General features: G+C 41.8%; 1 protein-coding gene across 1 annotated transcript in view; it reads right to left on the reverse strand.

The window, feature by feature from the left end:
• Positions 1-27,216, reverse strand: part of CPSF160 (cleavage and polyadenylation specificity factor 160) — a 114,455-nt gene that overhangs the window by 2,642 nt on the left and 84,597 nt on the right. Inside the window, exons 21-25 of the mRNA XM_077389609.1 lie at positions 9,554-9,784; positions 9,024-9,155; positions 8,759-8,935; positions 5,760-5,945; positions 967-1,346 (exon numbers count right to left, since the gene is read on the reverse strand). Of these exons, the coding sequence (XP_077245724.1) occupies positions 967-1,346; positions 5,760-5,945; positions 8,759-8,935; positions 9,024-9,155; positions 9,554-9,784 (1,106 nt within the window). The remainder of the gene's footprint in view (positions 1-966; positions 1,347-5,759; positions 5,946-8,758; positions 8,936-9,023; positions 9,156-9,553; positions 9,785-27,216) is intronic.

Here is a 27,216-nt window from a genome sequence, read left to right on the forward strand (position 1 = left end):
CGAGTGTCCCCTGTTGGGCAGATATGGCGATAGCCCATTAGGGCCCAGGCGATGGCATGCACGCTTGCTCGGTGCCTCTGCAATGTTTTCTTGGCGCTATTAGAGGAATGTGAATCTCAGTGACAAAGGTAGTCTCTTGAGGAGGCGAGGAACCCGGATTTGGAGAGACTTTTGTTTGAATTTGGGTCAGTTAGGGTTAGCATTTCTTCATTGAAGGTGATAGTTTTGCTGTTGTACTCTTCCAAGAAGCTGCCGATGGTGATACAGTGGTTTCTGGGTTGTTAGAGGAGGAAGGGAATGACTGGAAATTGAGATAGTGAGATGGAGATGGAGATGGGGAGAGGGACGAGCGATAGAAGGGCTGAGAAGATGCAAGACGAGTCGTGACCTGTTTGGAATTATATTAAAAAAGTTTATGGCCCTTCCCCGTAAAAGTCACGATTTTTAAAAAAAAATAATTTTACCGTGTGCGTTGATAGGAACATACCCTAAAATCCGATCAACCGTAAAACATGGTTTTACCAGCCTTTTACGGCTATTCGAACTGACCATTAAAAAATACAAGGTGCAAGAACTTAAATGAATAAAAGATGCAACACACTATTGGTAAAAGGTTAGATCCATTTGTGGTCCGTGGAAAGTTCTCTTATATCAGCAATAATTCATAAATAATTGGCAGAACAAATATTATACAAGCAGCTGTTCATCTACGAAAAATGAAGACCCAGAAAAATTCTTGCAGTCCAAGACTACACACCCATGGGCCAATGATGAGTTTTCAAGTGTGGAAGAAAGAAACTCACAACCACAAACACGAGAGAAAATTAGGGGGGCAATTCACTCATTTCACAAAATTTCAACGCATTTTAGAGACGATCAATTGGGATTTACTCAAAGTCAAATTTTATACACCAAAGAAACTGCATATATTTCATAGACTAGGAAAAATGGATCAGGTTCACTTACTGACAGAGCAGCTCACAGTCCACTATATTATCCGGGCCCGGTCGATGTGCCTTTCCATTTGAACGGAACTGTCGGAAAGATTTTGGATTCAGGCCACACGCATGAGGAACAGCATCGGCAAGCTTTCTCTGCAGAGTCTGTAGCCTGCGGAATGTGAGCTCATCAAGAGGTGCGATGCACCCAATGCTCCCATCCAGAGTACCAAATAGAAGGGCAAACCGGTTGGTTTTGTCGGAGCCAGGGGCAGTAGTAGTTCGATCAGTAGGGAGCATTTGCAACCGCAAGAACTTTGTTATGTGTGCCCCGACATGAAATTCGGCTCTAGGTAGAAGCTTTTGCCCTTTCCAACTCTCCAACATCTTGGGTGCGTAATAGAAAATCTGCATGACATTGCAACACCAGAGTAATTTGTGGAGTATCCAGTAAAGCTTTTTTTTCCCTTCGACCAATTAATTTGGAGGAACGATAGACTGAAGGGCGCCCCAATTGGTCCATTGGAAGAAAGTGCACACTGGAATTTAGGAAATGACATTGACAACCATAAAATTAAAACAGCAATGAATGAACTATTTTGCCAAGGACCAATAGGGGCACCCTTGTAACCGGTTTTTTTGCAAGGGCGCCCTTCAGTCTTCATCCCTCATTAATTTGATATATGAAAAAAGACTTACAACAAGCAGCTAGCTACCAAAGAGCAAAAAAAGAGAAAAGGCTAAACTCAAAATCCGGGCACAAGATCGCCTACAGAAGGTGTATCAACATGATCCTGAAAAAGTAAAATATTTTCTTTGGATAAAATAATCGTTCCTAGTCTCTCTCTCTCTCTCTCTCTCTCTCTCTCTCTCTCTCTCTCTCTCTCTCCTGGATAAGCTTATCTGAGCAGGAGCTCACAAACACATGTGGGGCCACATTTTGGGGGGTCCAAAGCATTCATTTGGAAGGCCCTTCCATGGATAGGGTGTGTACCAAAAATCAGCCCTATAGGATCATCCTAACCCTGCCATTTGTGGAGGGGGAAAATGGGCAGAAATATGGACACACAGTGTCTGTCCATTTTCCGCTCCACCTTTGATTGGGTTAGGATGATCCTATTGATATGATTTTTGGTACACACCCTATCCATGGAAGGGCCATCCAAATGAATGCTTTGGATCCCCCCCAAAAATGTGGCCCCCCCTATGGTATCGTGAGCTCTGCTCAAACCATTTCCTCATATATATATATATATATATATATATATATATATATATATATATATATGTTTCTGCGCTCGAGTGCAAAAACAGGGGTGGGCCCACATTGTTGGGGGAATCCAAAGCATTCATTTAGAAGGCCCTTTCATGGATAAGTTGTCCACAAAAAATCAGCTCCATGCGATCATCTTAGGGTGTCCATTCGTGGCATGAAAAAATGGGCAGATTAGTGGACAAACAGTATCTGTCCATTTTCATCCCCACAAATGTACACCCTATGATGATCCAATGAAGCTGATTTTTTGTACACACCCCATCCATGATGGGACCTTTCAAATGAATGCTTAGGATCACCCCAACAATGTGGCCCCACCCTTGTTTCCTGCACTCGAGTGCAAATAAGCTATCCGCGCTCGAGCATAGGAACCCTTCTCTCTCTCTCTCTCTCTCTCTCTCTCTCTCTCTCTCTCTCTCTCTCTCTCTCTCTCTCTCTATATATATATATATATATATATATATATATATATATATATATATATATATATATATATATATATGAGGAAAGTGAAGCTACACCGCCGGCTTAAAATACAATGGGCCCACATTGTTTTGGTGATCCAAACCATTCATTTGATTGGCCCTCACATAGATAGGGTGTCCACCAAAAATCAGCTCCATAGGATCATCCCAACCCTTCAAACTGTGGAGGCAAAAATGGACAAATTTGTGAAGGTTTTTACATGTTCATTTTTGCCTCCACAAATCGTAGGGTTGGGATGATCCTATGGAGCTGATTTTTGGTGGACACCCTATCTATGTGAGGGCCAATCAAATGAATTCTTTGGATCACCAAAACAATATGGGCCCATTGTATTTTAAGCCGGCGGTGTAGCTAAGTTAGCTACACCGGTGGTGTAGCTTCACTTTCCTCTATATATATATATATATATATATTCATTGATCCAAAGTCAAATTACAATTGAGGAATAAAACTCGAGTATCATACAGCATCGTTCTGAAAATTAAAATGAAAATATATAAGTAAACAAGAAAGTCTACAGACAAGGAAAAAAGAATAATGGAGCTGAACCTAAGGAAGGAATTCCAACCTTTTCAATTGATGGAAACTGTTAGCCCAAGGTTCCCCATGGGCTCAACAAATCACCTTTACCTTGTTGTTTTGATGCTAGCAAACACAAATTGATTAGTCTTTATGGACTAATGTGTTGCTTTGGAGTGTTGTGCCTAAGACAGGAACTTCACATGTCATATCACCATTAGCACAATACAACACAACACAACACATGGCTTGAGGATCAACATGCACAAAGGAACTAAGTGAGCTTGCACAATTTAAGACATCATCCATGGATGGTGTTCAAGTCAAGAGCTCAACTTAAAGATCCCAGAAGCATGCCTTGCACAAAGCCAAGAGGAGCTTGAAGATGAACAAGTGTTGGTGACTATCTCAAGCATTCAATGTGGAGATGATTCAAGAAGAGAAGTCACATGTACCAAATCAATCACAAATGTTCACTTACAAGCCCAAGAGCCCAAGGAAGACCTTTGATGCTAATATAATCAAGGTGCTAAGTAGTTTTATATTTCTAGATTGTATCGAAGATCTTTTTCATGTGGTTTTGCATTTCAAAGAGTTTTGTTTTCATACCCTTATAAAAAAACCACCCTTCAGACCCAATTGAATTTTATGAAAAACCATTTTCAAAGGTCCTAAACATTCTTAAAACAAAAGGTCATAGCCCAAGAACCAAAGCCCAAGTTGAAGTAAAAGTGAAATGACATTTAATTAGCACTTGAATGGCGGCCCATAGACTAAAATCCTATCATAACTGATCCAAACTATTTTCAAATATTTTTTAAACTATTATTAACAGATAGATCTCATCGTTTTCATTTGCACTTGAAGGGCGTCAAAATCCGATAAGAAACGAGTGAGATATGAATTTTACAAAACGGGCTGAAAAACCAGTTTTTGCAACAACGGAAGTCTGGGATACCGCGGACGTCCGTCTGTAACTTGAGTCAAAATAAAAAATAGCCAAGGCAACGGCAGACGTCCGAGACGGACCCTGGTGCGCTTTTGAAATTCAAACGGGCAAATTTGTAGGACGTCCGAACTTCGTCCGCAACGCTCAATGAAACAAAAAATCAGGGTTTTTCTTAGACTACAACTATATATACATCTTTAAAAACCCTAAATCACAACTCTAACAACTCTTGCAAGTTTGAGCCACCATTGTTGAGCTTTAATTTTCAAAACCATTAATGTTCTTCAAATCCTTTGAACTTGCATATTGTTTTGAAGAAGATCTCCATAGGGCTTTATTATTGTAATCTTTTTGAGAGTTTGTGAGCGATCATATTTGTATCAAGCCTAATCAAGAGGCTAAGAGAGTTTTCATTCCTTGTTCTTCATTGTAATCGAGGGTCTATGATTCGGCCCGTTAACAAAGGTGAATTTTGTGCAAAGAGGGTTTGTCCCCTCGGAGGCGGTGTGAAGGGTTGCGACCCTTGGAGAGTTTCAAGACTCGGTGATTGTAAGGAGGCTTCGGACCCGGCCGTGGCGTGGTGTCCGTAATAGTGGAAAATCCCAAGGAGACAAACTTGGAAGAGAGGAGTAGGTCTTATTGATAGACCGAACCACTATAAATCTTTGTGTCTTCATCGTGTGGCATTTCTCTCTACCTCCTTTATTGTTTTTTGTTTGTGTGAAATCTAAATCAACACTTGCATCATTGTAATTCGTTTACACTTGTTGGTTAGATAGTAATCTTAAATAATCAAACAATTAGTGTAGAAAGAACATTTGGGAACTATTGAATCAATTCATCTTATATCACTTCATATGAGATTACAACTAGGGTGATTTAAAAAGCATTAAAAAGGGTAAAATTTTTAATTACAACCAATTCCCCCGCCCCTCCCCCTTTTGGTTGCCTCACCTGTGTTTCAGAAACCTTAAGTCCCACACCTGTTTTAAAATGGTCCCCATGATTTCTACGAATGACACAACATTTAAATTTCTAATCTGATATAATGAGCATGAATCATACTTTGAACGTTGTTTTACAGGCATTAGGAACGCCTAGAACAACTTTTCCTTGGCACCCAACATTAGCAACCGTTTTCTTTTAATTCTTGGATATTCGTGAAAATCAAGCTTATTGAAAAAATAGGTGGGTGACTGTGAGGGACATTAATATCAGATATTCTTTGAAATTTTTGTATCAATGCTTCCTAGTAATCCATATCTCCACGAAAAGATTGTTTCTTCATCAATTACATTTTTGAAACATTATGTTAGCCGACCCCAACTAGTTTGCGACAAAGGCTTTGTTGAGTTGACAGTTGAGTTATGTTGGATAAACAATGCTTCAAATTTATTTCTGACTTTCGAAAGACTGTCAGCAATTATATTAGACATTAGACATGATTTTATCACACGTATTTGACAGTATTTTAAGCCATGAAAAGATCGAAGATACAAATCTCTCTCAACTAATACACAGAACGACCATTCATTTACGGTTTTATCCAGCACAAGAGCAGTAAAAGATACACAAAGTAACAAAAGCATACCTGAATGTTCTTTTGATCATCTGAGACTACAAGACTCAGAGTAGTTCCATCAATCAAGAATTCTGTAGCATAACAATTGAGGGCGCCGAAATCTTTGGCCAGCAAGCTCAACTGAGCCCCTTGTTCTTTCCAATTGAGAAAATAGATGCTTTTGTGAATGTCCCCCAGCAGGATAAAATTCTTGACCTGCAATGTTATTTGATTGTACTCTCAGGATATGTTAAGCCGAGTTGGTCAAGACTCAACAACCCAAAATTGACCAAGTCAGTGAGTTTGGCTAATCCTCAGATAAAACAAAGGCAAGAATTGAGAAACTATGAATAAGATGTAGCATAAACATGGAGTTATATTACGAAAAAGAACACAAAATATATATAGAAACCCCCAAAATTGCGGATTTGTAATTACAAACAAGGACAACAAAAGATAACCATAAGGAAAACAAGGACAATGAGAAGACAACCATAAGGAAATACACTAATCAAGGAGTATCCAAAACTATCACACAAATATGGCTGCCAAGTGTGTTTGACAAGATTCAACTACAGAAAAAAGTACATATGGTAAGTAGGTTAAAACAAGAACGAGATCATGACCAAGTCCACTTTATCTTGGCAAGCATACTTAGAACAAGCCCAGTTTGAAATAGTAGTCACAGTCTCACATTAGTAGTCACAGTCTCACACATTATATGATAATAATTCCAGCAAGGTGTTGAATCCAATACCCTGGGTCCCCTTAACAAGAAAATTGGGAAAAATAATACCGAAGTCAAATGTTGTGGCGAGAAGAAACAAAGAGCTATTATTTTGAAATGGTTTTAAATTTCCACCGAAATCGACACAAAATGACTGAACTGTTTCCATTTCCATCCCCATCATAAACACATACTGAAACCAAAAAGCATATAGAAAGCAAAACCGTAAGTGTATATAGTCTATTGTCTCGGTTGAAACTTGGAAACATGGTGATTTCAGTTGGAAATTTCAGTAAAAAACTTATAAAATCACGAAACGTACGTAAACATATGCAAACAATGGAAATTTAAAACAAAATTTCAGAAAATGTACCAAAATTAATTATTTTATATAAAAATAAGGAAAAATAATAATTTATTGCATAAAAATATTAGAAATAATAAATAAAATTCAGAAAGCCTGAAAAAATAAGAATGGACAAGGGAATTATATCAATAACACAATTCATACAATTGTAGTGTTGTTATATATAAATTATAGCTAATAAAATAAGAACATAATTATTATAGATATTACATTTTCTAATATTATAGCTAATAAAAAAAGAACATAATTAATTATTGCGTAAACATATAAAAATAATAATAATATTTAAAAACCCCAAAAAATAAGACTTGAAAAGGGAATTATACCAATAACACAATTCATATAATTGTAGTGTGCGTTGTATACTATATTTTATAATATTGTACCTATTTTTTTGTATTTTTATTGAAAAGTTAACAACTCAACTCAACTCAACTAAGCCTTTGTCCCAAAGTAGTTGGGGTTGGCTAATGAATCCTTTAGAAAATTTTCATGAAGAAGGTGAAAGAATCTACCCGGCTCAAATTGACTAAGTCTAATCCTGACACTAGTTGGTTTCGTCCACATGGATCATTTTCTTCCATTCTCTCCTATCCAATGTCATGTTCTATGTTATGTTGCTAGCCATCAAATCTTTCCTCACTGTTTCTACCCAAGTTGTTTTTGGTCTGCCCCTACCTCTTTTTAGTCCATCAACTTGGCACGAGTCACTTCTTCTCGCTGGAGCATCCAAAGGCCTACGTTGGATACGCCCAAACCATCTTAAGCGGTGCTCTCTCATCTTCTCCTCAATTGGTGTCACCCCCACCTTTTTACATTTAAATTTTAGAAAAGACAAACAAAATAAAGGAATGTGCATATTTAGCCATTCCCTGTTATAAATAAAATTGATGTTATTACACAATGCTTTCTATGCTTTATTATAAATGTTTTGTAAAATATTAAAAATCATTTAAACAATATCTCTGTGATTTAGTGTATTAGTGGCATACTATATCAATATGTTTCACATAATTTTATTTATATGAATTGTACGTAAAATGTAGTGTATGTGTACTGCGTATAATATTTATATGAATTACATATGAAATGTAGTATGAGCTAAATTATCATACATAAGTGACAACAGACATCGCTCGGTATTTGATCGTGTTAAATCATTCTGGGTTATTTTTTTGTTTATGTGATGACCTTTGGTGTGTATATTTGCTAATTCTAGCACTTTTTGAAGTTTCACCTTAAATGTACATCATTTGCATGTATTTACCGACATTTATGTGATCTTACAAGATTTGTACCGGAATTTCTGTCTAACATGTTCAGTATAATTGCAACTCATAGCTGGGAAAACCTAGTTTAATCAGTGGTCACAGACACACTCTGATAAAAAATATGTTGAAAGGTTAAGACGACAATTGCAATACCAAATCCAAAGCCCTGGGTCTAGTTAACAAGCCTTCGGAAAAATAATAAGATGTCAAAATATGTCGCGATGAGAAGAAAGAGATATTATTACGTATGTCTCTAGAGTTGATGCAAGTCTAAGAGATTAACACAAGGTTGCATTGTTGCAATATGATACCAGTACCACAAGGGATCCCAGAGCATAAGCAAAGTTCATACAATAGCCAAGGCAGTAACGGAAAATTAAAGGATCTTTTAGCGTTATAAAGTGCTATATGATTACCTCGGGCAACCCACCAAAGCGTATTACAAAAGAATATAGAATGGAAGAACCAAAATAAAATATATTCCAAGTCATAGCTTAGGTTTTCTTAGGAGGCAGCAACATTTTTTGCAATAAAACACAATTTGATCAAAAAGGAGAACACAGAAACCTTTAATGAATTGCATGACACAAGTTAAATAATAGGAAAAAAAATGATATTTTAAATTAGAAACTTTTAATAAAAAAAAGAAAGAAAGATTACGTACAATATTTAAGCTCACGACATATAGGGGAGGGACATCATAAAATGCAACACCATTTAACTCGGTGCCAGTCCATTTGTGCAAGATGATTTTTGGGCCGGAAGCTATCAGCAAATGACCTTGAAGGGAGGCTAAAGCAGAGATAGCTCCCTTCAATTCCTTAGAGTAAACCTCCGAAACCTGGACATTATTAAGAAATAATAAGATATTCCCTTGAAAGAAGGAACCAGGAATATAAAATAAAGATAAGAAATATTAAACACCATACCAAATTTTGAGGATTATCAGAACTTTTTCCAATGGAGAAAAGAAGCACACGACCTCTAGCAGCCACATCCTCTCCTTGTACATAAGCTGTACCGATGGCCAGAAGAGTTTCACTTTCTCTTGTCAAGTTATTCTGAGAGAAAATATGAGAGAAAGGGTAACTTTTAAAATAAATATGACACGAACAGAAAGAAACATTTCAGTACTTTATTTTTATGACGAGGACCTACGTTGTACCCACGGATTTAAATTTCGGTTTCGGTCGAAATCCCCAAATTTTGGCCGAAGTCCGGTAAAAATGAATGAATTAATTGTTTCGGTAATTTTGCCTGAAATTACCGAAATTTCGGAAAAATACTAAATTATTGAAAAACAAATTAGAATTTCCAAAATTTGGGAAATCCGAAATTTCGGTTTCTGTCCCAATAGAAATTTCGGATTTCGGACAAAATTTAAAACCATGATTGTACCTAATCAGAACAAAAGACCTACATAAAACAATCCTATCTAAATGAGAATTTATCAACTTACAAACAATGTGACCATGCGAACAGTGAGTGCATTCTCGGAACTTTGCATCGGAATTGTAGCTCTAGTTTCCCAGGAGCCACCAGATTTTTCTGGTTCTAAAATGCGGACCTCAAATTCATCTATGGTGTAGCTTTGGTGCGGGTCATTAGAACTCAAGCTATCATGTTCAATCTGATGACTGCCTTCTTGATCAACCAGGGAAGAAAGAACTTGACTCAGTGGCCTAGCGACCTGGGGAAACAAAAATAGTAACTAATCTGCAACACTCCAGAATACAACTTAAAAAATATGCAGTTAAATAAATGTTTTTTTAATTTCCTTCAACATTTTCGGACATGGAAGAAATCGGCATACATCTATTTATCTCCAGATAGGAAAATTTAATTGATTAGAAGTCAACAGCCCCAAATTGTAGAGATGCTTCGATCAGTAATTAGAAAATATTTCACTATATTTGCCAAAAATACGAAATAAACAAGATATTGTCATGTACTCATAAAGACAAGCCTGTGAAAATCATAGATCAGCAATCATATGACTAAAATAAATAATTAAAGATAAGATTTCCCTGTCACTAAAAACCAGTCAAAAAACATACATCAATTGTTACGGAGTGCAAACTTACTAGCAAAATCATCGCAGGCTACTCATTTGACAAAATCTAACATTACGAAAAACTTGTTCTTGCATCTTCCTCTATATCCCAAGAGTAAAACGATCACAGAAACGCAAATTTAGATAGAACAAAACTTGATTAAAACTTTCAGCATATCAATGCAACCTCAAACACAACCCCGTATTCATTGATGCATGTAGAAAGTTGTAAAGTTAAATTGGTGTAGGTCCCATCATATTTATATTTCAGCGTTGACCGTTAGAGCCCGCCACGTGTCACCCTTATACCAAATGAATCTAATTATGATCAAGAAGAGTATAAAGACAAGAGTTGGGGGGAAAATAAAAAAATTCCCCTTTTACTTTAGACACATGGCATACATGCTAATGCATGGCAAGCACTACCGACAAGTGGCAAACATGCTAAAAACTTGGCATGCACAAGGACACATGGCTTATACACCAAAACATGGTGTAAGAACTCTAAGCCTATAAAAGGCACCCCCTTGCTCAATGGTAGAGGACACTCTTCTTCCCCCCATAAGCATGTTTATCTCTATTAGTCTTGCTTAGAAATCTGTGATACCGATACCTGACTTGAGCGTCGGAAGGTGCCCCCGAGTCCCCACTCCGGGGCCCTTCTAACGTTGTTTTCTATGAGCGCAGGCACACATGAATAGGAGCTCTACCAACCTAAGCTGCTGGTTTTGCCGATAGCGCTCGTCCGACGTCCAGATCCGGATTTTGCCATCATCAGATTGGCGCCATCCGTGGGACCCGAAAGAAAAAAAAATCTGAGCATGACATTAGAGCGCACCTGAGGGGGGCAAGAAGCAAGGTTCAACCCAAAATCCGAGGATCATCCAGGCAAAGAAGCTAAATCCGAGGATCACGTCGCCTTACTCAACCGGCAAGTCAGATCGACGACCTCCCCTGTTGTGTCAATGGTTTTGTTGAGTAACAGAACCCATAATGGAAGCGGGAGATTTTCTTTGAGGTAGAAAAAGGGAGAAGAGGGTTTGGGGAAGGATCTACTACGGCCGCCCCACGGAAATCCGGCCTTCACTCTCATCCTTCCACCTTCATAGCCACCGGCCACCTCCACCTCCGACATCAAAATCGGTCATAGCGATGGCAAAAGCTCTGCCCGCTGTCAGATCTTCGGCCAAGTAGAGATCCTGAAGCGTACGCACTCGTCCTGCACCATCTATGTGCTCCACACTGAGTCGAATGTAGATGTTGGACTTCTCAAAGATACCAAATACGGTAGGACCGTTAGAGCCCGCCACGTGTCACCCTTATACCAAAGGAATCTAATTATGATCAAGAAAAGTATAAAGACAAGTGTTGGGGGAAAACTAAATAAATTCCCCTTTTACTTTAGACACATGGCATACATGCTAATGCATGGCAAGCACTACGACAAGTGGCAAACATGCTAAAAACTTGCCATGCACAAGGACACATGGCTTATACACCCAAACATGGTGTAAGAACTCTAAGCTTATAAAAGGCACCCCCTTGCTCAATGGTAGAGGACTCTTCTTCCCCCCATAAGCATGGTTATCTCTATTAGTCTTGCTTAGATATCTGTGATACCGATACCTGACTTGAGCGTCGGAGGGTGCCCCCGAGTCCCCACTCCGGGGCCCTTCTAACGTTGTTTTCTATGAGCGCAGGCACCCATGAATAGGAGCTCTACCAACCTAAGCTGCTGGTTTTGCCGATAGCGCTCGTCCGACGCCCAGATCCGGATTTTGGCATCATCAGATTGGCGCCATCCGTGGGACCGAAAAGAAAAAAAAATCTGAGCATGACATTAGAGCGCACCTGAGGGGGGCAAGAAGCAAGGTTCAACCCAAAATCCAAGGATCATCCGGGCAAAGTAGCTAAATCCGAGGATCACGTCGCCTTACTCAACCGGCAAGTCAGATCGACGACCTCCCCTCTTGTGTCAATGGTTTTGTTGAGTAACAGAACCCATAATGGAAGCGGGAGATTTTCTTTGAGGTAGAAAACGGGAGAAGAGGGTTTGGGAAAGGATCTACTACGGCCGCCCCACGGAAATCCAGCCTTCACTCTCATCCTTCCACCTTCATAGCCACCGGCCACCTCCACCTCCGACATCAAAATCGTTCATAGCGATGGCAAAAGCTCTGCCCGCTGTCAGATCTTCGGCCAAGTAGAGATCCTGAAGCGTATGGACTCGTCCTGCACCATCTATGTGCTCCACAGTGAGTCGAATGTAGATGTTGGACTTCTCAAAAATACCAAATACGGTAGGACCGTTAGAGCCCGCCACGTGTCACCCTTATACCAAAGGAATCTAATTATGATCAAGAAAAGTATAAAGACAAGTGTTGGGGGAAAACTAAATAAATTCCCCTTTTACTTTAGACACATGGCATACATGCTAATGCATGGCAAGCACTACGACAAGTGGCAAATATGCTAAAAACTTGCCATGCACAAGGACACATGGCTTATACACCAAAACATGGTGTAAGAACTCTAAGCCTATAAAAGGCACCCCCTTGCTCAATGGTAGAGGACTCTTCTTCCCCCCATAAGCATGGTTATCATGGTTTTAAATTTCGGCCGAAACGTTTCGTTTCGGCCGAAATATTTCGGCCGAAACGTTTCGTTTCGGCCGAAATATTTCGGTTTCGCTAGAAAACGAAACGAAAAGAACATAGAGTCGGAAAAGTACAAATTATCGCCGAAATGTTTCGGAAATTTCGGCTAGAATTTCGTTTCCACACTGAAACAGTAAAAAAAAAACCCTTATTAATTTGAAATTTCGTGAAATTTAGTGAGATCACATGCCAAATAGAAAAAACCTTTTAAAATTTTAGAATTTATGAAGAAATGTCACATTTCAGCAGAAATTCTGACAAAAACAGCAAAGAGGGAAAAAAAAAGGTGAAAAAAAGGGAGGACTGAGGGAATCTAACTGACCTTGCATGTGAATTTCTGATTTCTTGCCTATAAAATTACATCACCTTCATCTGCCTTTCATCATCTTCCCAACAAAGCTAAAGTATAGCTTCTTCATCTTCCCAACAAACCCAAAGCAAGCTTCAGCCTCAAGCTCTTGCAGCTTTAAGTGTTGATTCTTCCCGGAGGATTGCAAGTTTTAGCCGAAGCCACGGAGCTTGAGCCGCACAGAAAAAGCAAAGAAGCCACGAAGCTTCAGCCTCAAGCTCCATTTGCAGAGGTAAGAAACTAAATGGGTTAAGTTTCTAGGGCTCTGCTTTTTGGGTTAGCAAAAACCCTTACTCATATTAAGCCATTATTTTGGGATAAAAGTAAAACCCCCCATCTGGTATAATTCGCACCCTTTCACCATGAAATAACGAAAAAAAAGAGGGCATTTGGCAGACTTTTAACGCTTTTTTATGTAAATTCACGCTCAAGGGGTGTGAATTATCCTATAGTGGGCAACGCCCATAATTGTTTTAAATGTATTGTACAGCCACTTCGTCAGATGATCCTAACCGTTCATCTGTGCTACAAAGCAGAAGTTTGTAGGTAATTGTCATATCTTAATACACCCTATTGGTATTTTTAGGGTAATTTTCCAACTTTAGCTCCATTTGTGTGTAATTTTTCATTTAAAACTTACCACATCTGTCACAAATCACAAAAAATCGTAATGATTACTTTTTTTTTCGATTTTATGCTTTTGCTAGCCACCTTTGCACTTCTGCCAATCTTTGCAATAATAGATGGCCACAGGCCGAGAAGTGGCCTTGGAGAAACTGGCTAGCAAATCCCAATACAAAAAATAAAAAAAATTGATATACCAAGAGAAAAGGAGAGAAAAGTGGCCTTATAAAGCCACATAATTTCAATCTTACCCCCTATAGATTGGGTGATCTTAACCATCTGATTTAAGAGGTACAGCATATTATGGAAACCTCTATAGATTGGAGGGCTAGGATCAGCCTATGGAAATGATTTTTGGGGCAAAACCTATTTATGTTGTCTTCCATCACATGGACGGTTTGGATCAACCTATGGATGTGGTCCGTACAGTTCTTTGTACTCAACTGCCGACTTCATAAGATGATCCAAACCATTCATTTGTAAGGGACACAACATAAATAGGTTGTGCCCCAAAAATCATCTCCATAGGATGATCTTGACCCTCCAATATTTACATGTTTTCATATTTTGTGGTCCCTAAATATATCGGAAGGTCAAGATCATCCTATGAAGATGAATTTTGCGGCACAACCTATTTACATTGTGTCCCTACAAATGAACGGTTTGGATCATTTTCATAGGCCGTACAGTACTTTTAGGGGACAACCTATTTACATATGATCCTAGCCCTCCTATCCATATATGAACTGCATATTATGGAAACCTCAATAGATCGGAGGGCTAGAAACATCATATGGAAATGATTTTTTGGGGACAACCTATTTACATTATGGCCCATCATATGGACGGTTTGGATCATCCTATAGTGTAGCCCGTACAGTGCTTTTTGAAAAATAAGGGACTATAAGGGCTTACACCATATAAAATCTCTGGTTACCTGGCACTGTGTTATTTTTGTTTTGGTAGGTGATATAAATATATTTGTCCCCCTTTTTCCCTGGGACAGCCCCATATAGTATATAAATGACTCCACTTTTATACTCCAAGGGCTTTATTAGGGAGAAAAGGGGGTGGATATATCATTTCTCACTTTTTTAACTTACACAGAACATTCTTGAACCCACGCTGTACTATATCCACCCTCTTTTTCCCCAGGACAGCCCCCTCTAGTATATTAGTTACTACTCTTTTAAACTACAAGGGGTTGTACTAGAAAGAAACAGGGGGCTGATACATTTCTCGAGGAAAGATTTTTCCTTGGAAAATTTGTTTATTTCCACAATTTACTGGAGAATAGTAAATTTTAGGAATGTCATTTATTAAATTAAAGGTCCCTGTACAAAAAACATGACTTCTTTGGTTCAAGTCACTTATTTTCTTGTGTAATCAAACAATGGAAAAGTGTTAAAGTTTGGAATAGTTTTTCATTTCTTAACTTTCCCAGACAATTCTTACAATCCAAACAGTTCCTAGAGGGACCTTCAGTAGTTTATGACGGTATCACCCTAAATTAACCATAATAATCTTATCGTATCCCTCTAAATTGCAATCCTAACAGAGAAGACCTTGTTTGGATTGCCTAAAAAAAAGACCCTGTTTGGATTGTAGGAATTTTCTGGAAAATTTTGAAAGGAATAATATTGCTAAAATTTGCTAATATTTTCACAACCTATTTACGTTGTGTCCCTTTGATCTTTCAGAGTCTTTACTGTCACAATGCCACGACGTCCTCCTGATGAGGATGGGGATGGGGATGATGCTCGAGATATTGGTTGGTTACATGGGCGAACTAATGGCAGCAGGCAAAAGACTATATGCAATTATTGCGGGAAGAAAATAGGAAGTGGGGGTGTTACACGATTGAAACACCACCTGGTAGGTGGTTATGGAGATGTATCAGTATGCCCATCTTGCCCTAAGGAGGTTAGGACACTCATCTCAAATTCATTGAAGGGGAGCAAACAAAATAAGCAGGATAAAGCGAGGAGGAGAGATGAGTTTATCGATGCTGTGGCGGGAAACTATGATGGAGTAGAATGGATAGATGATGATGATGATATTGCATATCCATCTGATGTCGAGACAAGCAGACAGAGAATGGAGTACAGACGAGCTATGGCAGAGTCTGTGGCTATCGAGAACGAAAGGCGGCAGATGAACAATCTTAATGCTACGAGGCCAAATTTTTGGCCGATCCATACACGAGGCGGGTGGGGGTAGTTCAAGGGGAGCAGCAGGTGAGGGTAACATAGGAGGAAAGCCAATGCAGACGGGTTTGACACGTGGGGGCAGCTTAAGGGATCCAGCAAGCATGGACCCAGCAATATGCACAAAGGAAAAACAAAGGGGTATCAGGGGCATGTGGGGAAATGCGAGGGAGAAGGTTGGACAAGCATATGCAAAATTTGCCTTCCACAACGCCATCCCAGCAAATGCGGCAAATAGCCCATACTTGTAGCATTTTATTGATACAGCTGGCCAACACGGGTCAGGAGTGAAGGCCCCCACTTCATATGAGGTTATGAACAAATACTTGCCCATTGAAGTGGCTGAACTAGAGGAGTACGTCAATGGGCTGAAGAAGCAGTGGGCTGAGTATGGAGTGACAATCATGTGTGATGGTTGGACTGGTCCTACATGACAGTCTATCATCAACTTTATGGTATATTGTGATGGTAAGACTGTCTTCTTGAAGAGTATTGAGGCATCCGACGTTGTAAAAGATGCAAAATTCATATATAAGCATATGGTTGAAGTGATTAAAGAGGTTGGGAAGATGAATGTTGTTCAAATTGTCACTGACAATGGGAGCAACTATAAGAAGGCAGGACAAAAGATTATGAAGAAGTACAGTATGTTCTGGACTCCGTGTGCAGCACATTGCATCGACCTTATGCTGAAGGACATCGGAAAGAAGACGACGGTGAAGAAGCTAGTTGATGAGGCCAGATCAGTAACTAACTTCTTATACAATCATGGGTATATACTGGCCCTCATGAGAAGCTTGTGTGGAGGAGACTTGGTACGCCCTGGGCTTACTAGGTTTGCAACTAATTACGTCGCTCTCCAGAGTATTTTGGAGAAGAAGGTTGGTCTAAAGCAATTATTCTCTACCAAAGAGTGGAATGAGTATTAGGAGAGTAGGAGTGTAGCTGGGAAGAAGGCCGAGGAGATCGTCGGTAGACCATCCTTTTGGGATCATTGCAGGAGTATAGTTGGTATATTGGAGCCAATTGTAAAGGTATTGAGGATGGTAGATGGGGACAAAAAGCCTACCATGGGTTCTTTGTATCACGCCATCCAATTGATGAAAGAGGCAATAATAGTGGCTGCTCCTCGATCCTATCAGGGCTACCATAAAATCATTGATGATAGATGGACGAAAATGCTCCTTCACCCACTCCATTCGACTGGTACTGTCATCAATTTATATTTATTATCTCTTATGTCATCATTTACAATATACTAACAAATTATTATTTTATTAGCATATTATCTCAACCCAAAGTACCAGTACTCACAAAACCTTGGCACTCGAATGGATCTCATTGAAGACTTAGAAACTGTGGTAGCCAAGTTGGAACCGGATGCGACTACACAATCCGTTCTTCTTGGAGAGGTGAGCATTTCATTATTTCAATGTAAATAGATGGATATGCATTAGAATTTTCTACTACTAACTATTGGTGTTAATTCAATTATAGCTTAAGTGGTTTAGGGATGCAACTGGCTCCTTTGGACGTGCAGCTGCTATGGCCGGGCGAGCTACGACATTGCCAGGTAAAGGCTTGCTATAAATATTAGTTGTCAATCGACAGTAACTAATTAAAATATTATTATTATTTTGCAGCTGAGTGGTGGGTGTTATATGGGTCCGATGCTCCTAACCTAAGAAAGATAGCCGTAAAAGTGTTGTCTCAAACAACATCTTCTTCAGGTTGTGAGAGAAATTGGAGCACATTCAACCTCATTCACTCAAAGAGACGTAACAGGCTTGGACATCAAAACCTACACAAGCTTGTATATGTCCACTACAACACACGGTTGAGGATGAAGCATGTCTCTACAAGCCATAATCGAGAGGACTACACCGACCCTATTGATCTGACGGACATATTCTGTGAAAATGATGAGGATGACCCTCTATATGAGTGGGTGAGGGAGGTTGGAGAGCCACTGATTGATGCCCCGGGAGGTAGACCTAATCCTCTAATCACTGCAGAGATGGGAATAGATTCGGATACATTGCCAGAGACACAGGGCCTCTCTCAACCCGTTGCAGTTCCAATACCGAATAGTGATGATGATTGGTCGACAGATTCGCCATCAGATGATGATAGAGGAGGTGGCAATGCTAGTGGTGGAGGGGGCAACATGAGAGGTGTTGGAACTTCTGATGGTAGAGGGGGTAGTGTGGGAAGTGTGGAAGGTGAGACTTATAGACCGCTTAGCCCATTCATAGTGGAACAGGAGTTTGACCATGCTACACAAGACCAAGATCATGGTGCACGACCACAGCCAAGGCATGAGCAAGTATTCCAACGACGACGGAGGTATCAGCCCACCGATGAAGAAAATGACTCCCTAGATGCCCATTCACGTTATGGAGTTGATAGTTTGACAGACACATTCGACGGTATGAGCATGGAAGGTGGGATTTCGCGGAGTGTGGGAATTGCCAACTCTACCGATTCTGGTCCATTCACGTTATGGAGTTGATAGTTTGACAGACACATTCGACGGTATGAGCATGGAAGGTGGGATTTCGCGGAGTGTGGGAATTGCCAACTCTACCGATTCTGGTCCATATGGTTATGGATTGATTGATGCATCTTCTGAGAGTCGACAGGGTTCAACTACTCCTTACGGCTATGGGTACCCCTACGGCTATGATACACAGACGCAGTCACAAAGTGAGTCATATAGGTATGGGATGCCATATGACCTATATGCACATGCACATGGCGGAGCAGCATTGACAATACCTGGCCCTAATGTCATGTACCCACGTTTGGGACTGTTGATGCAAGTTGAGCAGTATGTCTTTGATTATTATGTCCAGCAATACCAACAAATATATGTGGTTAACATGTCATGGCAGGAATACTACTTGTTTATTGAAGATCAAATTCGTCAGCAGATGCACCATGCCCATCATGAGAGGAGGGATGATGAATTTGAACCCCCTCGTAATTCAATGTGGTATTGACATAGAGGGGGGCCCTTAGATAATTGGTGATTGTACTCTCTTTACATTACACTTTATTTCATTGTACTTCTTTCCTTTGACTTTAGAGTTTAGAATACACTTCATTGTTCCAACATATGCGATAGCGCATGTTTCTAAATTTGGACGTTGTTGAACTACCATAGATGGCTTTCATGCTTAAATGATGGTTTCTATGTGTGTATTTGTGCTTATTCTAGCATTTCCTAAAGTTTCATCTTAAAATTCCATCATTTGCATATGATTTCATTCGTTTCTCTGGTTTTACAAGATTTCGTCCGAAATTTCATATCGAAACCGAAACGTTTCGGGTTCGCTGATGACCGAAACCGAAACCGAAACCGAGATTTAAAACCTTGGTTATCTCTATTAGTCTTGCTTAGATATCTGTGATACCAATACCTGACTTGAGCGTCGGAGGGTGCCCCCGAGTCCCCACTCCGGGGCCCTTCTAACGTTGTTTTCTATGAGCGCAGGCACCCATGAATAGGAGCTCTACCAACCTAAACTGCTGGTTTTGCCGCTAGCGCTCGTCCGACGTCCAGATCCGGATTTTGGCATCATCAGATTGGCACCATCCGTGGGACCCGAAAGAAAAAAAAAATCTGAGCATGACATTAGAGCGCACCTGAGGGGGCAAGAAGCAAGGTTCAACCCAAAATCCGAGGATCATCCGGGCAAAGAAGCTAAATCCGAGGATCACGTCGCCTTACTCAACCGGCAAGTCAGATCGACAACCTCCCCTGTTGTGTCAATGGTTTTGTTGAGTAACAGAACCCATAATGGAAGCGGGAGATTTTCTTTGAGGTAGAAAAAGGGAGAAGAGGGTTTGGGGAAGGATCTACTACGGCCGCCCCACTGAAATCCGGCCTTCACTCTCATCCTTCCACCTTCATAGCCACCGGCCACCTCCACCTCTGACATCAAAATCGTTCATAGCGATGGCAAAAGCTCTGCCCGCTGTCAGATCTTCGGCCAAGTAGAGATCCTGAAGCGTACAGACTCGTCCTGCACCATCTATGTGCTCCACACTGAGTCGAATGTAGATGTTGGACTTCTCAAAGATACCAAATACGGTAGGACCGTTAGAGCCCGCCACGTGTCACCCTTATACCAAAGGAATCTAATTATGATCAAGAAAAGTATAAAGACAAGTGTTGGGGGAAAACTAAATAAATTCCCCTTTTACTTTAGACACATGGCATACATGCTAATGCATGGCAAGCACTACGACAAGTGGCAAACATGCTAAAAACTTGCCATGCACAAGGACACATGGCTTATACACCAAAACATGGTGTAAGAACTCTAAGCCTATAAAAGGCACCCCCTTGCTCAATGGTAGAGGACTCTTCTTCCCCCCATAAGCATGGTTATCTCTATTAGTTTTGCTTAGATATCTGTGATACCGATACCTGACTTGAGCGTCGGAGGGTGCCCCCAAGTCCCCACTCCGGGGCCCTTCTAACGTTGTTTTCTATGAGCGCAGGCACCCATGAATAGGAGCTCTACCAACCTAAGCTGCTGGTTTTGCCGATAGTGCTCGTCCGACGCCCAGATCCGGATTTTGGCATCATCAGATTGGCGCCATCCGTGGGACCCGAAGAAATAAATCTAAGCATAACGACGAATGATGTGCTGGGGGGAGTTGAGAGTGAACGACTCATCGTTTTAGAGTAAAGCTATGGCTTTCGACAGTTGCTACTTCTCGTATATATTCGTTATTCATCTCAATCTATCTGGTTCTCTCGTTCCAAGCATCATCTACTTTGGTCGGACTCAACTATGGCCTGATTAAACTGGACGGAACTCCGGTGTATTCGCTCGGCCTCGTTCCCGTTAATGGCCGCAGCACCGGTGGCGTGGGCAGTGGTAGCAGGAATGGAACCCAAAGTCCTGTTACTCCGTCGCCGGCGGATATTATGACCGGTGGTTTTGTTATTTACTCCGCATCGGGAAGGAAGCGAGGTCAAGTTTGGAGCTGTTTCAGACTCGTCATCAACTAAAAATTTGCTCGAAACATCTCGTCGGCCACCCTTTCATCCACGGCAAGCGAAGCATAGCCCGTTTCTTTTTCCAGGTGTCCTGCTTCTAGAAAACCGTCTTCGACCTAGGCCACACCTCAGCCTCCATCCGCCTTCATAGCTCGTCTACCTTGGCTCCACCGGCACGCACCCTTCACCCCAACATATTGATGAAGATCGGATTACTCACATATTTTGGATCGTTCCCGAAATGATCGGAAAAGAGGTTGGGCATGCCTCACAAGGTTCTACTCTCTCAGAAGCCAGGTTCTCTCGTCTCTCATTCGTTCCATTTCTACAAGTAGATTTAAAATAAAATAAAAAACGGGGAGCATCACGTGCACGCGTAGGGCATTGAGTCTTGCCATATCTTCACACCTTGGGAAGAGGAAGGGACAGAACTCTCTTTATCCTCGCCAAGTGATAATTATTCGAAGATATTTTGATTCGCACTCCACTTTTTTTTGGTAAATGAAAACCCATCTTAAGAGTAAAACATACTCCACGGCTAGGGGTGGTATGGCTAGGTTTCGGTTCGGTTTGGCCAATTTTGCCACGCCCTATCCACGGCCAGCTATGACACGACCTTTAAAAAAGAAAAAAAAATATACATATACAATGCCTATGTTCCTGAGCATCCCTTGCGTGGCAAGGAAAATGATATACCGGTCCCTTTTATTTACCAGGCCGCCCCTTGTAGTTTAAATTAGTACTCGTAATTCATAAATACACAAGAAAGGGCTGGCCCAGAGAAGGAAATGAGGCAAATATATCGCTTTCTTTGGGAGAAAACACCATACTAGTGAGGCCGACTACAAGAAAGGACTCTCGCTAATCAACTCTGACTTTGTTTTAAAGCTAGTTTGTTTGATGGAATCCTTGAGTTATTTAAATGGCTTGAAAAATCCGGGCCATTTATTTAATGGGCGCTTATACGGAAATGCTACATACTAACAATCGGCGGTTAAAGTCATGGTAAACAACAGAGTATTTCAAGTCGCCAAGTAAATAATCACTATTGAGGTTTCTAAACCATGCGTAGAGCTGTGTTCTCCTCAAAATACCTTGGTTGCAGTTTTATCTTGTTGAAATTCTATGTTTGCTTTTGAAATGTCATCTGCACGATTAATATTTGTGTTGAAGTTCTTCCTCTAGGACAAGCTTAAAAGTTCCGGCAAGGATGGGCTATAAAGTCCTAGGCCGAGATCAAAAGCCCTCTCCGAGGCTAAGCATCGCCGAAAAAGACCCCTCCGAGGCACGACATCAACGAAACTCGGATCCCACCTTATGCGGTCGGAGATACCGAGGCACGACATCAACGGAACCCGGATCCCACCTTATGCGGTCGGAGATACCGAGGCACGACATCAACGGAACCCGGATCCCACCTTATGCGGTCGGAGATACCGAGGCACGACATCAACGGAACCCGGATCCCACCTTATGCGGTCGGAGATGCCGAGGCACGACATCAACGGAACCCGGATCCCACCTTATATGGTTGGAGATACTGAGGCACGACATCAACGGAACCCGGATCCCACCTTATATGGTTGGAGATACCGAGGCACGACATCAACGGAACCCGGATCCCACCTTATGCGGTCGGATCCCACCTTATATGGTTGGAGATACCGAGTCACGACATCAACGGAACCCGGATCCCACCTTATGCGGTCGGAGATACCGAGGCACGACATCAACGGAACTCGAATCCCACCTTATGCGGTCGGAGATACCGAGGCACGACATCAACGGAACCCGAATCCCACCTTATGTGGTTGGAGATACCGAGGCATGACATCAACGGAACTCGAATCCCACCTTATGCGGTCGGAGATACCGAGGCACGACATCAACGGAACCCGGATCCCACCTTATGCGGTCGGAGATACCGAGGCACGACATCAACGGAACCCAGATCCCACCTTATATGGTCGAAGATACCAGGGCACACATCAACGGAGCCCAGATCCCACCTTATACGGTCGGAGATACCAGGGCACGACATCAACGGAGCCCGGATCCCACCTCATACGGTCGGAGATAACGAGGCACGACATCAACGGAACCCCGGTCCCTCGAAGCTGGAACATGGACAACCTCCGAAAGTTTTATCAGCAAAAAGGAAGGTTGTGCGCATCTCCACTTTCCGGCCCGTGATGTATGCGGGACCGAAAGAAAACAGGGAATGGGACAGAGGTAACATCTGGGTTGATCCCCCCGAAAATACCGAGGCACGACATCAACGGAACCCGGATCCCACCTTATGCGGTCGGAGATACCGAGGCACAACATCAACTGAACCCGGATCCCACCTTATATGTTGGAGATACTGAGGCACGACATCAACGGAGCCCGGATCTCACCTTATGCGGTCGGAGATACCGAGGCACGACATCAACGGAACCCGGATCCCACCTTATGCAGTTGGAGATACCGAGGCACGACATCAACAGAACCCGGATCCCACCTTATACGGTCAGAGATACCAGGGCACGACATCAACGGAGCCCGGATCTCACCTTATGCGGTCGGAGATATCGAGGCACGACATCAACGAAGCCCGGATCCCACCTTATATGGTTGGAGATACCGAGGCACGACGTCAACGGAACCCGGATCCCACCTTATGCGGTTGGAGATACCGAGGCACGACATCAACGGAACCCGGATCCCACCTTATGCGGTCGGAGATACGTAGGCACGACATCAATTGAACTCGAATCCCACCTTATATGGTTGGAGATATCGAGGCACGACATCAACAGAACACGGATCCCACCTTATGCGGTCGGAGATACCGAGGCACAACATCAACTGAACCCGGATCCCACCTTATATGATTGGAGATACCGAGGCACGACATGAACGGAACCCCAGTCCCTCGAAGCTGGAACATGGACAACCGCCGGAAGTTTTATCAGTAAAAAGGAAGGGACCGAAAGAAAACAGGGAGTGGGACAGAGGTAACATCTGGGTTGATCCCCCCGAGAATACCCTAAAACGCTCCCCATGAAAAAAGACCAGTCCTTTTAAAAATGGCAGGCAGGGCCCATCAACTCCGAGCTGATCACTCGAGAGGAAAATGACCCTTCCACAAACAAGATACCCTGAAGTGATGCCCCGCGAGGGCGCAATAGAGGTATTCTTGCCGACGAAATTAGAAATCAACAACATTCCATCAAGAAGAAACCTGCAAAAGGGCTCAACCACCTGTGAAGCACGGGTGCTTCAAAATGGCTAAAGTACCCGTATCGGGTGCGTATCCGACACGGGTGCGTGTCGGGTGCGCACCCGATTAAAAAAAAAATTCTAATTTTACGGTCGGGTGCGGTTGGGGTGCGCACCCCGACGCACCCGACACGTTTTTTAGTGTTTTAAAAAAAACAAAAACAAAAGGCTGCCAATAGCATTTTTTTTTTTGGGGGGGGGGGGGGGGTTTAAGTTATATAAAAGGGTTTTATTAAAACCCAAAACCCAAACTCACTAACTCTCTCCCTCACCCTCTCTGTCTGCAACTCTCTCTCCCGTCTCTCGTCTCTCTCTCTCTCTCTCTCTCTCTCTCTCTCTCTCTCTCTCTCTCTCTCTCTCTCTACGTCTCTCTCTGCGTCTCTCTCTCTCTCTCTCTGCAACTCTCCGTGAGAGATCTCTCTCGGCCCGGGCTTCTCTTATTTTCTCCTCTCCCTCTCGGTTTCTCCTCTCTCTCCCTGCAACTACTACCGCCGCCTCCGCCACCGTCGGAGCCCTAACCTAACCTTACAAAGGTACTCTCTCTCTCTCTACTTCTCTCCTCTTTGTATCTCTCTCTACTCTCTTTTTTTTATTATTATCTCTACTCTCTTTCTCTCTCTCTTTTATTTTTATTTGTGATTTGCATTATTTTACTTGTGATTTGCCCTAAAAAATAGCCTAAAGCCCTAACCGATTGTGAGTCACATAAAAATCAATTTGGAGCTCACAATCGGTTGGCATAATCTTAAAATGGATTGTGATTTTGAAGCCCTAAACTGATTTTCAGTTTGGAGGTCACAATTGGGAATTTGGGATTTGGGGCCTAAAGCCCTAAATCCCAAATTTCCAATTGTGAGCTTTCAGGCCATGTTAATTTGAGATTGTAACATTCAATTGGGAGCCCTTTAGGGCTCAATTATAGGGGTTAGGTCATTAGGGCTTTAGCCTTTAGCCCTTTACCCTTTAGGGCTTTAGCCTTTAGCCCTCTACCCTTTAGGGCCATGTTAATTTAAGATTGTGAGTTGTGACAATCGATTGGGAGCCCAAAACTGATTTTAGGAGTAAAAAATTATGTTTAATTTTGACCTCTAAAATCCGTTTTGGGCTCAATTAGAGGGGTTAGGTCGTTAGGGCTTTAGCCTTTACCCTTTAGGGCCATGTTAATTTAAGATTGTGACAATCGATTGGGAGCCCAAAACTGATTTTAGGAGTCAAAAATTATGTTTAATTTTGACCCCCAAAATCCGTTTTGGGCTCAATTAGAGGCCTTTACCCTTTAGGGCCATGTTAATTTAAGATTGTGACAATCGATTAGGAGCCCAAAACTGATTTTAGGAGTCAAAAATTATGTTTAATTTTGACCCCCAAAATCTGTTTTGGGCTCAATTAGAGGCCTTTACCCTTTAGGGCTATGTTAATTTAAGATTGTGACAATCGATTGGGAGCCCAAAACTGATTTTAGGAGTCAAAAATTATGTTTAATTTTGACTCCCAAAACTAAATTTGTGTTTGTTCTTTTAATAGAATGTCTTCATCCGAGGCTAGTAGCGTCGCCCAAGCCACAAATGCACCACCTTCTACTTCTACTGATGAAGACCTCTCGAAGCCCTTATGGAGGTATGCCACTAGATTTGATAAAGATCCTAAGGGTGGAGGGAATGTGAGATGGGAATGTAATTTTTGTCATAAGAGTTGGAATAGCTCCTACACAAGGGTTAGAGCGCACTTGTTGAAGGTATCAGGACAAGGAATCGGAGCGTGTCCTAAGGTGAAAGCAAATGACCTACTCGGAATGCAAAGGTTGGAGGAAGAATGCAAGGAGGCTATGAAGCAAAATGCTCCCAAGAGAGTGCCATTGCCGCCATCATCAAGTAGTGGATCATTGAGTTGCCCAAGTAGTATGTTTGTCCCTCCACGTTTTGATCTAAAGAGGAGGAAGACAAGTGGTCCAAGTGGAAGTATGAGTGCTATTGAAAAGGCATTTAACGTGGCGGCTCGCGATTAAGTGCATGGCGAGATTGCTCGGATGTTTTACTCCGGTGGCTTGCCATTTCACCTAGCAAGGAACCCACACTATGCGAGTTCATACTCTTGTGCGGCCAACAATCAAATTTCCGATTATTTGCCTCCGGGGTACAACTTGCTAAGAACGACTCTACTACAAAAAGAGAGGGCAAATGTTGATAGGTTGTTGCAACCCCTTAGAGGGGCATGGAAGGATAAAGGGGTGAGCATTGTTAGTGATGGATGGAGTGACTCACAAAGGCGGCCTCTCATTAACTTTATGGCGGTAACCGAGGGTAGGCCTATGTTTCTCAAGGCGGTAGATTGTTCGGGGGAGATAAAGGACAAAAATTTCATTGCCAACTTGTTGAAGGAGGTAATTATGGAAGTTGGGCATGAAAATATTGTCCAAGTAATTACCGACAACGCCGCAAATAGCAAGGCGGCCGGGCAACTTATTGAGGCACAGTTTCCTTCCATCTTTTGGACCCCATGTGTGGTGCACACCCTCAACCTTGCTTTGAAGAACATATGTGCGGCGAAGAATGTGGAAGCAAATCAAGTTACATATGACGAATGCAGTTGGATGACGGATGTTTCGGGAGATGCTAGCATCATTAAGAATTTCATAATGAATCATTCCATGAGACTAGCCATATTCAACAGGTTCAACACTTTGAAGTTGCTTGCCGTGGCGGAGACTCGATTTGCGAGTGTTATTGTTATGCTTAAGAGATTGAAACTCTTAAAGCAAGGTCTTCAAGCAATGGTTATTAGCGACAAATGGACTTGTTATAGGGAGGATGACATGGGAAAATCGAGGTTTGTAAAAGAGAAGGTGTTAGATGACGTATGGTGGGATTCTATCGACTACATACTCGCATTTACATCCCCCATCTATGACATGCTTAGAGACTGTGACACGGATACACCTTGCCTTCACTTGGTTT

Source organism: Tasmannia lanceolata, unplaced genomic scaffold (genome assembly GCF_043159265.1).
Source record: "Tasmannia lanceolata isolate RefF3 unplaced genomic scaffold, GAP_Taslan_0.1 ptg000008l, whole genome shotgun sequence".
In the NCBI taxonomy this organism is placed as follows: Eukaryota; Viridiplantae; Streptophyta; class Magnoliopsida; order Canellales; family Winteraceae; genus Tasmannia; species Tasmannia lanceolata.